Source organism: Fusarium tjaetaba (assembly GCF_013396195.1).
Source record: "Fusarium tjaetaba strain NRRL 66243 chromosome Unknown NRRL66243_c0000013, whole genome shotgun sequence".
NCBI lineage: Eukaryota > Fungi > Ascomycota > Sordariomycetes > Hypocreales > Nectriaceae > Fusarium > Fusarium tjaetaba.
The window spans coordinates 254,597-266,081 of record NW_023501209.1 but is presented as its reverse complement, the minus strand read 5'-3'; the positions used below and the strand labels follow the sequence as shown (position 1 = coordinate 266,081).

At 50.4% G+C, this 11,485-nt stretch overlaps 3 protein-coding genes across 3 annotated transcripts; 1 reads left to right on the top strand and 2 right to left on the bottom strand.

Annotated features, from left to right (window-relative positions):
* Positions 1 to 1,294: 1,294 nt before the first annotated feature.
* On the top strand, positions 1,295 to 5,978 carry FTJAE_500 (SEC7 component of non-clathrin vesicle coat; the record flags this gene model as incomplete). Its single annotated transcript, XM_037351463.1, has 2 exons — positions 1,295 to 3,947; positions 3,994 to 5,978. The coding sequence occupies 2 exons, from the start codon at positions 1,295 to 1,297 to the stop codon at positions 5,976 to 5,978; spliced, it is 4,638 nt and encodes a 1,545-aa protein (XP_037212443.1).
* Positions 5,979 to 6,508: 530 nt separating this feature from the next.
* FTJAE_499 (bacterial-type extracellular deoxyribonuclease) lies at positions 6,509 to 7,326 on the bottom strand (the record flags this gene model as incomplete). The annotated part of the gene is made up of 5 exons (XM_037351450.1): positions 6,509 to 6,684; positions 6,727 to 6,820; positions 6,872 to 7,037; positions 7,082 to 7,215; positions 7,267 to 7,326. The coding sequence occupies 5 exons, from the start codon at positions 7,324 to 7,326 to the stop codon at positions 6,509 to 6,511; spliced, it is 630 nt and encodes a 209-aa protein (XP_037212442.1).
* A 1,600-nt stretch (positions 7,327 to 8,926) lies between these two features.
* Positions 8,927 to 10,513, bottom strand: FTJAE_498 (uncharacterized protein; the record flags this gene model as incomplete). Its single annotated transcript, XM_037351439.1, has 1 exon — positions 8,927 to 10,513. One exon carries the CDS (start codon positions 10,511 to 10,513, stop codon positions 8,927 to 8,929), a length of 1,587 nt encoding a protein of 528 aa, XP_037212441.1.
* Between the last annotated feature and the right edge of the window lie 972 nt (positions 10,514 to 11,485).

Sequence of the window (11,485 nt, the reverse complement as noted above, 5' to 3'; positions counted from 1 at the left end):
CTACCTATATCTTTTGCCATAGTTGATCGATTTGACTTTGTATCCGTCGAGTATTAGAGTTTACTTACTGACTCGGGAGCGGCAAGGCTGGATCCTTTTGATTCTGGCTCTACGATTGACATTGTTTGAAAGCCTAACAAGGTTTCGTTTTTATTGAATTACGTTCATTCAAGTTTAGGTTGGCGGGAATTAGCGCACATCATCATTCATACATAAGGTATGGAGTGATGATGGGACATTCTCCGGTTGGGTTGGCGTTTTTAGGTGAAGCAAGGATTGATGAATTTACATACATACATTCTGGATCACTCATCGTTCTGCAGCATCGTGCCCTGCCCTGCTGGTTGCTTTTAGTCAGTAGATTCATTTTCAGGTGGTTGTGGTGATGATATCCACTGACACCCAAATACCTGGCATCCAATCCAATCCATACGTGCGTGGATGTGCTTCTACAATCTCCATTCATTAACTGCACTGGTACCACGCAAACATTGAATCCATACGGACACGCACTTGAACGGCGCCTAAAGATCAAAACAAGTTCGTCTATTGGGTCTTGAGTTCTAACTAGGACACTGTGTAACCTCGAACGGATAGGTTCACGTGCATATGTATCCTCGTTCCTCTGAACGTTTCATGAGCATTCCTCAGTCTTTCAGTTGCTCTCATTTTAGTCCGTACCAGGTACTTCCCGGCGTTCATGAGTTCAACTTCTAGGTATTAACTGACACCCCTACTTCCCCCCTGCATCAAATACCCTTGTCGCCCCTCTTTACAGGCACTTCTCCCCCCTGGGTTGGTACCGAAAAGAACAAATTTGCAGCGAATTAGTCCCTAGATCTATCGCCGAAGCTCGACTGGGATGATTGTTTTGATGGTCAAGACGCAGGTACTGTGCACTTATACTTACATTCGTTACCTACCAACTTTTGTACCGCAAGACTGGTTGGTGCTGCTAGTTCGAAATTCCTCGCGGCGCCGTCGAGAGTCGAAATACAACTTAGCATCAGCCAACTTTGCACGTCACAATTCCTGGGCCCCCGTTGTTCGTCAAAGCCAACAGCCAACTGGCCCAATCGTTCGCGCGTGGCTTTTTTGTTGGTGACCCATGCGGAAGCCGGCTTCTCTTGCTAACTCAACTAGCCTACCTCTACTCAGATTGGCCTGGGTTGGTTTGGTGAGAGGAGATTTAGCTCTGCAGGTTGCAGGTGAGAGTGCGAGCCAAGGGAGCTGAGCTGAGCAGACCAGCCAGACAAAAAAGCCCTTTTCTCGACCCGGCCCCCATCGAGTCAAGATGCCGTCCAACTCAACTTCATCCTCCAACGACAATGCTCGTCGCAAGACTCGACGTCGGCCTCATACCGACCTGAACATCAACACAAATACTTCATCCCTTGCCTCGCCGTTGTCGAGGGAAAGGGACGCCATTCCGCACCCACGGACGCCGCCTCCCCAGAATTCAGAATACCGCGTGTCCCAGTCTAAGTCCAAATCTAAGTCAAGGTCTCTAGCCCATACGAATTCCGACAACAACAGTAGCAGCAACAACAATCGGGCGCCTACCAGGTTACCCGCCCCCAATACTCACGCGCATGAGTCCTTTCTAGAGAATCCCACTCCCGTCGAGGACGATATGGCCGACCGTCTACCTCCATCATCCACCCAGCGCGACTCCCACGATCTATCCTTGTCTCCTCGCAACGTCACCCGAGACTCCCTCGTGGCTAATATGCTCATGTCTCTCGACCAATTCTCCATGGCACAGTTGAGCGACAAGTACGACCCATCATCCACACCTGCATCCCGTACACATACCTTCGACGAGACCTCGCCCCAGTTTGGCGCCGCCGAGCAGACCAGAAGTTGGGTAGCCTCCAATTCTGTCGCAGGCCCCCCCCGATCCAACGGTCACCAATATTCCTATAGCTCGGATCTTGAAGGAGCAGACGATTCTAGTCGTATATCGAGTCGCGGCCGGCGGAGCAATAGTAGCTCCAATTTCCAATCAAGTTTCCCGCGCCTCAATAGCGTTCGCGAAGGTCACAGAGCAGGCTCATCGAGAGCCATGCATTCGAGAGGGGGCAAACCGGGCAGCAAGAGCAGTAGTACCGCTAGTGTTGACGCTGGTTATGTTCAGGTACTTGGAATTCAACGATATGGACGCGGGTTTGGAAGATCTGCAAGTTTTGACTATGGACCTCAACAGCAAGCAGCACAGGCTCCAGTTGTTGAACCGCCTCCCTTTCGAGTCGAATTCCCGAATAGTTACATCGACGACGAATACGATGCAGCACCGACCCCTACCGTCCCGGGCGGCCCACGACGGGAGCCGTCGATCCCTGCGATGTCGGCAATGCCCTCGTCTATCCCACCACCAATGCCACCTCCACCTCTCGAGCCCCCGACACTCGATCATAAACGCAGCAGTCGCTCTCTGAAGAGCGTGTCGGGACGCAAGCCTGCCACCTCCCGGGAGCCTACACCTGCTGTGCCAGCCCTGGACCTTGATTCGGCGCCTGCACCCAATGTTGGCTATGGTAAATCAAAGGACCCGACCGTGCACAGCGGCCCAACGCCTGCAACACATGCACCTGCACCCGTCAAGGAGCGTCCAGGCTTTTTCAGGAGGGTGTTTGGATCGTCCCGCAATAACTCACATAACAACGAAACGACAAACCCTCCGGCACCACAATCGAATCCCTCTGCCGACAAGATGGCTGGCAGTGCATCGGCACCACCATCTCGCGACACATCGTCATCGCATTCTCATCACCCCGTACTACAAAAGAAACCATCCTCGTTCTTCCGTCGGCGGAAGAAGTCCGTTACTGAAGATACTCCTCCTCTACCCCCAATGCCTGCAGCTCCCGTCCCTACAGCTGCACCTAACCTGGCTCCTCAGGATAGAGATGGCAACTATCCACCACAGCCAAGTCCCGTCAGCAGTTTACGCAAGGTTATGAACCCGTATCTCAGGTCCGGTCAGAGTGCTCCGGGAACTTCTGCTTCTCAAGGACCATCTCCACTGGCCGATATTTCCAACATGACACCGGAGCGAGACGACAGGGCCGTAGAAAGAGAAGGATATCAGCGAGAGTTCTCGCCTGACTATTCGCCAAGCCCCAATGCTAGGATCAGAGCAGTCCGTTCAGAGTCTGATGAGCAGCTCAACAAGCGAAATAACAACAGTACACCATCCCGCCCTCCACCTGAAAGACCTACCAAAGCGATCGAGTCGCGAAATAACTCATTCCTGAACCTTGATGGGGCTAGTGATAATGAGGATGAACGTGGATTTTCGAACCGAAAGCCTGCTAGCGTATCCCAAACCCAGTCCAAGCTGCCCGATAACACTCCAGCAAGAGACATTCCTCGACCTGGCAAAGACCAAATTGGGTCCAGGAAGCCTTCCCATCGCCCACAACAATCCGATTCCGAGGATGAGCCAGACCGCTCCAACCTGGCACTGCCGATCGAAGGAGCTCGAGCCTCTAGTCCAGGATCAGCTTCAACTGGTACAGATTATAAGTCTGCTCTCAGTGCTCCCCCTAGCGTGAGGATCGAAAGCTCGGCAGACCCTAGTCCCAAAGTACTTGGCACGTTTGACTCGATTAAAAACAAGGGTATTGACGAACCCGAGTTTGTCATCGGGGACCCGACCGAAGATGATCGTCAAAAGGCACAAAAGATCTACGATGGTAATGAGGACTTCATCCAGAAGGAGAAGGCCGCTTCGTGGATGGGCGAAGAGGGCCCGATCAGACAACGTACACTTCAAGCTTACATGGAGTTGTACGACTTTACTAACCAGAGCATTGTTCAAGCACTGAGACAAGTTTGTGGACGATTGGTTTTTCGGGCCGAGACTCAGCAAGTTGATCGCATCCTGGTGGCCTTTTCTAAAAGATGGTGTGACTGCAATCCTAACCATGGGTTCAAGGCAACTGGTAAGCCTATGAGCTACCCGATGATTTTCTAAACTAACTGTGATAGATGTGATTCATACCATTTGCTACTCAATTATGCTGCTCAATACTGACCTGCATTTGGCTGATATTGAGTCGAAAATGACCCGCAGTCAGTTTATCAAGAATACCATGACAACCATCTTGCAGGCTGTCGATGAATCCGCCCCTGATGCTTTCCACCGCCCAAGCATTCTTCCAGACAAGAATGGTCTTGCGGCTGGTGAGAACCAGGACCCGCCTTCTGAGCAGGACCGACGTTCCTTCAGAAACTCATTCAGACCCCCGGCTCGTGCGGACTCGGGTACTCTACCTGGTGAGGGCATTGAAGACTGCGGCCCCTTGGTCAAGTCCCGTTTTAATGGCACGAGAAAGGCCTGGGAGGAACAGATAGAGACTGTCCTCAAGGGAATTTATACCTCTATCAGAGATGAAAGGCTGCCCTTGTTTGGCGCTGAATCTGAGAAGAACGCCAGTCTACAGCCTTCCCACAGTGGAGGACTCTCTGTAATGGGAATGCTGAAGAGAACTCCCAGCGTCCTTAGTAAGGCTCCCTCCGAGAGCCAGTTATCTGTTCGCGGCCGAATCAATGAGAACGGTCGAGCCAATACAGCAAGGTGGACATCCAAGAGTCGATCTCGCGCTGGCATGAGCCGCAACGGCTTTTCTTCCAGCCGTACAAGTTTCGATGATGGCAATTCACTGTGGAGTCCTACACCGTCCTCTGCCACATGGAGCCGCCACTCTCTTGGGAGGACCCAAACATCGGTTTCACAAGACTCCTTTGGCTCTCACCTCCCTCGTGGGGACTATCAGCAGTCGATAGGTTTTGCAAATGCACTGAGTCAGGCCATCATTCGAGATGAAGAAATGTACGGGGACGGTGCCCCATCCATCATGAGTTCTGAGATCCCGGCAACTCAGCTCCTTGAAGACGAGTCTCTTGAACTTGCTGGACCCCCATGGGTTAAGGAAGGAATGGTCACTCACAAGCACCACCTGGATGGCGTGGATAAGAAGGCCAAGGCCAGAAATTGGTCAGAAGTCTTTGCTGTCATTCAAAAGGGACAGCTGAATCTGTTCTCATTCCAGCCTAACAAATCTGTCCGTTCGAGAAACCGCGGCAGAAACGCAGGCGGTGCCCCTGCTATTGTCGGCGGCGGCAATTGGCAAGATAACGCAACGAATCTGGGCTGCTATAACCTACGACAGACTCTTGCATCTGCGCTTCCACCGCCAGGTTACTCTCGGGCCCGCCCACATGTATGGGCGCTGAGCCTTCCTAATGGCGCTGTGCACTTATTCCAAGTCGGCACACCCGAGATTTGCAAGGAATTTGTTACCACAGCCAACTACTGGAGCGCTCGTTTGAGTACCCATCCATTGACCGGTGGTATAAGTAACATCGAGTATGGGTGGAGTGAGGCCATTGTCAACAACGCTTTGGTATCGGCTATCAACGAGACTACGACTGGCAAGACATCGCGACCCGGAAGCAGCGCAGCACACGGCCGGAGGTCAAGTGTTAATAGTGGTAGTTTCCGCGGATCAAGCTTTGATCACGTTGCAGGTGCTTTCACGAACAACAGTGGACGTGGTAAGCTACCAGGCGATCGAATTCACATTGCCGAATGGGCACCACCCACCCAGAGCATGCGGCCCAGCAACCAGCCTGAAGCAGAGCAGCTCCAGACTCTGGACACATATGTCAAAGGGATCGAGGCAGAACTACAGACGCACAACCGACTGCGCAGCCCCATGCTTCTGGCTTTTACCCCTAGAGGTAGCAACGCTGTGAAGGCCATGGCCAACTGGGAGCGCAAGAGCGCGTATCTACTACGCGAAATCGTCAAGTTCACGACATATGTCGACTGTCTTAGACAAGCTGATTCGAGGAAGCAAGAAATCTATCACGAGAGGGACTTGGCGCAAAGGGCTGCGCGAGGTGAACTCAGTGAAGGCGACATGGACGTCAGCAGCGACGATGAAGGGGATGTAACATTGAGACCTTGAAACGGTCTATGTACGAACAACCATACATACATACAGACGCATCAGCTTTTTGACGTTTGCTGCATATTTGGAGTTGGTATTGACACTTTTATTTTGCTATTTTTTTTTTTCTTTTCTCGCTCAAGGGCAATCAAACAGCCCTGATACCCCCAGATGTTGCGGTTCACGAATAATTCAGCGGCGTATACAAAAAAGAGAGCGTTGGGCTGATTGATGGTGGAGAAGACGGGGCGTTTTTAATGCCTTGGTAATTGGATGCGTATAAAATTAATACTCTTTTTTGTAATGATATTGGGACGATATATGAATATATCACTGAATATGAAGATTGGATGTTTTGACAATATCTTTGCACATGTGGTTCACATGAAGCCCAATTCAACTTGATCTTCAGACTTCACTGTAGAATCCGAAGTAGCAGAATATTGCGGTTCGTGGTTTATATAACGTTGCCAGTCCGTGAGCTATTGGAGGCACCTGATTCAATATGTACAATACTCCCTGTGAACCACTTCCCAAATCATATTGACTTAGCAGTAGTCAAGCATGGAACCGAGAGCAGTCTTCTCGGCGCTGGTAATAGTCAACTGCCAGTAGCTCTTAACCTGGATCCAGCTCTTGGCGTAGGTGCAGTAGAAGCTGGTCAGAGGAGGCTTCCAAGAATCAGGAGACTTGTCGCTCTTTGCCTGGTTGACATTGTCGGTAACTTGGTGACGATGTTAGCTTGTTGTTTGTTCTTGGGGCGTACAACATTGGATTGACTTGCCTGCCCACAGCTGGGGTCGTGTAACATCGTTGGCGAACTGAGTACGCTTGGCGGTGGTCCACGAAGCGGCTCCAGACTAGGATGGATGTGTTAGCTGGTGTCTCCAGGTGTTGGCGAGGGGACTTACGATCCAAGCATTCTTCAGTGGAACCATGTGGTCGATGTCGATGTCGCTGGCCTGTGTCCAGGTGGCTCCATCATAGGGAGACTTCCAGGTGCCGGAAGTCGCAGCACAGGCCGAGTTGGTGACAACGGATGTGCCGTCTCTCTTCAAGACGTACTCACTGACAGGCCTGTTAGTATCTCGACGCATGTCTCCTGATGTGGGTGCAATCACCGAGTGTTGCAAGCACCCTCATAGGTCTCCCAGTGAGGGAAGAGGTCTCGGTCATAGGTGCCTGTGTTGGTGGAAGCGGCGACAGTGAGACCGCTCAGAAGTGAGCGAGCGGTAGAGTCACTAGGAATGCCGGGCTAGACATGTCAGAGATAATATCATGAGAGGTATAGTGGAGAGTGCCATACGGGTGTAGGTGCGGCGAGGACACTAGCAACAGGAACGAGGAGAGCGATGGAGAACTTCATCTTGAGATGCCAGATTGAGGACAGGAGACTCGGAGAGGGATGAAGAGAGAGGTGAAGAGCATTGAATAACATAGCTGGGTCGTTACACAAGCGTCTTTATACCACTCAAGCCAAGAGACCATATCGGCATTCCTCTAATCACATCACCATCTCCATGTAAGACCAAGCATATACACAAAACCACAGAATTCATGCTCCTTCCTTATTGGACATACATCCGGCGCACAATAACATCCTCACCGAGGCACGTATATGGGTTTCAAGTCCGTAGATCTCTCAGGCACGAGGCATCGTGATAGGCGAGCAGATGACTATCGGGATATCGAGCGTCTAATTCAGTGCCGAGTTATAAAGTGCAGGCTGCAGGGTCCAGTCAAAGGCTGAGATGCTGCCACGCTGATAAGGTAGTGCCGGTGATCGACATGGGGTGTTTCTGGATGGAGAATAAGAGTGTGGGGATGAGAGGCTGGGTAACCTGCCTTTTGGGGAAGTCTGCGTCCGAGGACTGACAGGGGGGAGTTGTTTTCTATGTAGATAGGTCTTCGTGGGGTTTTGTTCGTGGTGTTTGTGGTGTCAACTGTTGTTTATCCTGAAATAGGTAGACTGCAAGGATGGGAGAGGGAAGAAGAGCGAGAGAAGAGAAGCCCCCAGAGGTCGAAGCATGCATACACATACAGGCAGAGAAGAAAGGGAAAATGCATCCCCATCCACCTCACGCAAGTTTTGATCTTCACCCGGAGGCTGTTATCTTTAGAGGACTTGCTGTTCTAGGCAATGTGTCTCATGACTTGTGTGCTGCTTCGACTAGACTCAATCAAGATGTGTAGATCTTTCCATGATGACGCTTGATTAGGAAGTCCGATATCGTAGTGCTCGAAATATGCACTTGTTGGTCACCTACTTATCTATCGCCATGGTCTAGCTTTCGTCCAAGACACCAAGAGGTTGGCCTCGGGGAGCAAGAAACCATTGATCCTTGATATACGGCGTCAAAACAAACTCAGCAAAGGGTATCCTAAGTCAACCTTGGCCTAGGTAAACTTATACTAAGTTACCTACCTAATCTCTTTCTGTCACTTAGGATCCAGGTCCTGAGTTTTCTTTCCTCCCCCTAGGTTCACTACCTAGACTAGATGGGTCAAGGTCAACTACGAACTCACTACAGCCAGAAACAAGTAATCATTGGTGGGTTTTCTTCTATTTTATTCTCTAGCGAGCAATTACTGTACATGTTCCCCCATTACAATTATCATACACCCAAATCTTTGCATTGCGATATCGTGTCGGCATGTTGCACCAGATTTGCCAATTCCTTCTCGGCCTCATGCCCCATTTTGTCTGATTATAGCCGTCTCAGGTAATCTCTAAGATGCTTTGTATGCCGATATCTTGCGCCCAAAAAAGAATAATATGATGAAATTACATGCATTGTACAGAGCTTCTTTTCGGTAATAAGTAGAGATAAGGGTTCTCAAATGTGTCTCCCAGGAGGCTTCCCGAGGTTATCGATCTGAAGCGCCAATTATGCACCAGAAGGCGGTTTACCAAGCTTCGGCTCACATCTTTGGCATCTTGAGTTGATCAGTGACATAGGCTGAGTCTAGGGGTAGCCTTGGGAGAAGAGATGATTTGGAGGCAGCGAGTGTACATGTGGCACATGATCTCGCTGTTGGATGCCATCGTACCCCATAGCAGTACCATCAATTTCGGCCTGGTGAAGACTACCACCGAGTCTGTCGACCTGCTTCTTGAATTTGGTGCATCCTTCGGCGGCTTGGACAATGTACTTGATAGAGTGGGCGTACTTGCGCGGTCTATATCCGGGGTTGATGTCCAGGTTGATCATCGCTCCGTGACGGATCATCTTATTGAATAAACCTTCCATGGCATCATTACCCCCGTGTGCCACGATGGCTTGGGCAATAAATGCCAGTACAGTGTTGCCGCACGCATCAGGGATGTTCAGAGTGTTTTGATGGACTGTAGGGTCATAGTTCCGGTGAAACTTCATACCCGCTTCACTATTGAGGCATTTTTCAAGTAGATACTTGATCATGTATTGCCTGCCGCTCCAATCTATGAGGGCAGATTGAGCCAAAATCAGGACTGGTGACTCGTATGGCCAGCAAGTTCGGACCATGCGGTGGTGAAACCCGTGATTGTCCATGAGCTCGTCCGCCATTCTTTTACATGCAGTCCTCAAAGTCCCGTTGTTTGCCGATTCCAATGCAAGTCGAAATACACAGTGGAGTGGGTTGTTACCAAGGGCATCGACCATATAGTGTCCAAACCCGATGCCAGACTCTAGGAGGTATCTCAAGGCCTTGAGGTTGAAAGCTTGGATAGCAAAATGGAGAACCGAGTACCTCTCAAGTCCTCCAGGGGTTTCATTGAGTGAAGAGTGGGTCTTCACAGCGTGTCTCAATAGCTGGACGGAGTATTTCTGATCTGTCAAAGATGCCGCCAAGTGATGGACGGTCATCGACCAAAAGGGAGGGTCTGGAGGTGCCACGCCGTGAGCTGCAAAAGCAATAGCCAAGTTGAAATTTCCAACGTAACTCGCATCCCAGAATTCGTCTAGGAGATCGAAAGTTTCAACATCTTGCTGTATGAGAGGCGCCAGTGCAGGTTTCCACCGGAGTCTGGGGAGGTGATTAGAAAGCGCGATCTCCTTTTCCAACAGATATCTGAATTCCTGTGTCAAGACAAGGTGAAGATTCTTGACCTCCTGATACTTAGCACCCAGGTCTCCAAGCTTTCGGATCACACGGTGTTGCTGCCGAGCTGCAGCAATATGAAGCAAAGTGAAGGTTGCTCTAGCATTCGCAGTACTTCGCTTGTACATCTTGTTGATATTGAGGCGTAAGAGCGCGACAGGATACTTGGATAGAATACGATAGCTCAGTCGGTCAGAGCAGTTGAAGACAGCATGTAGGAGGCCTTTGTGGTAGTCACCCTCCAGGTCGTGGGAGTAGAGGTAAACCTGAAGTGAGAGAAACAGGGATTTATTCGTAAGGATCAAATTCCCAAGGCTGCCCAGATTCTGGTACCCAGGGTCTTGCTCGGTCCGTTCCCCGAGCTCCTCGACGATGAGGAGCAAGAGCTCACCGATTCTGAAGGTCTTGACTGCTGGAGTATTGACCAAGCCTCGGGAGGGTTTAGGGCGGCGGATCAAAGGGGACGGCATCTTTAATCTTGAGATAGGGGACCTGCTTATGGGGGTTGTTTGGGATGATTATTGAGCCCAATATCGTGAGAAGAAAGGGAATGGATTGGTGAGTGAGAGGGGAGCAGGGAGAAACTGAGATGCCCTCAGCGGCGGGTGTTTGTGCATATGGGAAAATCGAATAAGAGAACGCGACTTTGATGAAAGGGATTAAATAAGAACTTGAAAAGGAACTCAACGCCTCAGGGATATCAAGTATGGAGTTGAGGTGGTGGTGGTAACTGGCCTATGCTGGTGTTCCCGATGTTTTGGTGGTGGAGGAGAAAAGAAGAGCGGAGGGTCAGAGACGAAGATATGCATCCCACCGCAGCAGAATTAAGCTACTGCTGCAGCACTCAAAACATATTATAGCACCTCAGGTCCTCTAGAAGGTTCCTCCTGATTTCGATCAATAGCACTAGCCCGAAGGCCAACCGCACCAAAGAATTATGACTACTCCCTAGGACTCCTTGAGCGCTGCATTTATTGCATGCTCACTGCGGAGACCGTTCTATTGGATGAAATAGTAGAAGCCATTGCATATGGCCCTCGTGCACAAGTGATAATCGGTTCATAGCAGCGGCGTGTGGAACCTAGTGGCCTAGTTCCCAATATCGTAGTGCTCGAGTGCTGCCCAGCCCGCCCGGGTATTCCACCAAATCTACGTTCTAGACTTATTGGCTACCATGATAGCTTTCATGGACATACCATAAGCCTCGATGTTGTTTTGAGCATTTGTGTATACCGCGTTGTGGAGAAAATCGACAGTGACGCACATCTCGAATTGTCCGAAATCCCATCACTGGCGAGTGGGGGTTAGCTTAGGAGCAGCCAGTGCCCTGAGGGCACTGTAAACAATGTTTGTCTACAGTTTAGAGGCTATCGTATGGTAGATTCTGAATATTGCTCTTCCGAATCGTAAAATGAACCAGGGGAAGGGCAGTCCGAGTTGTT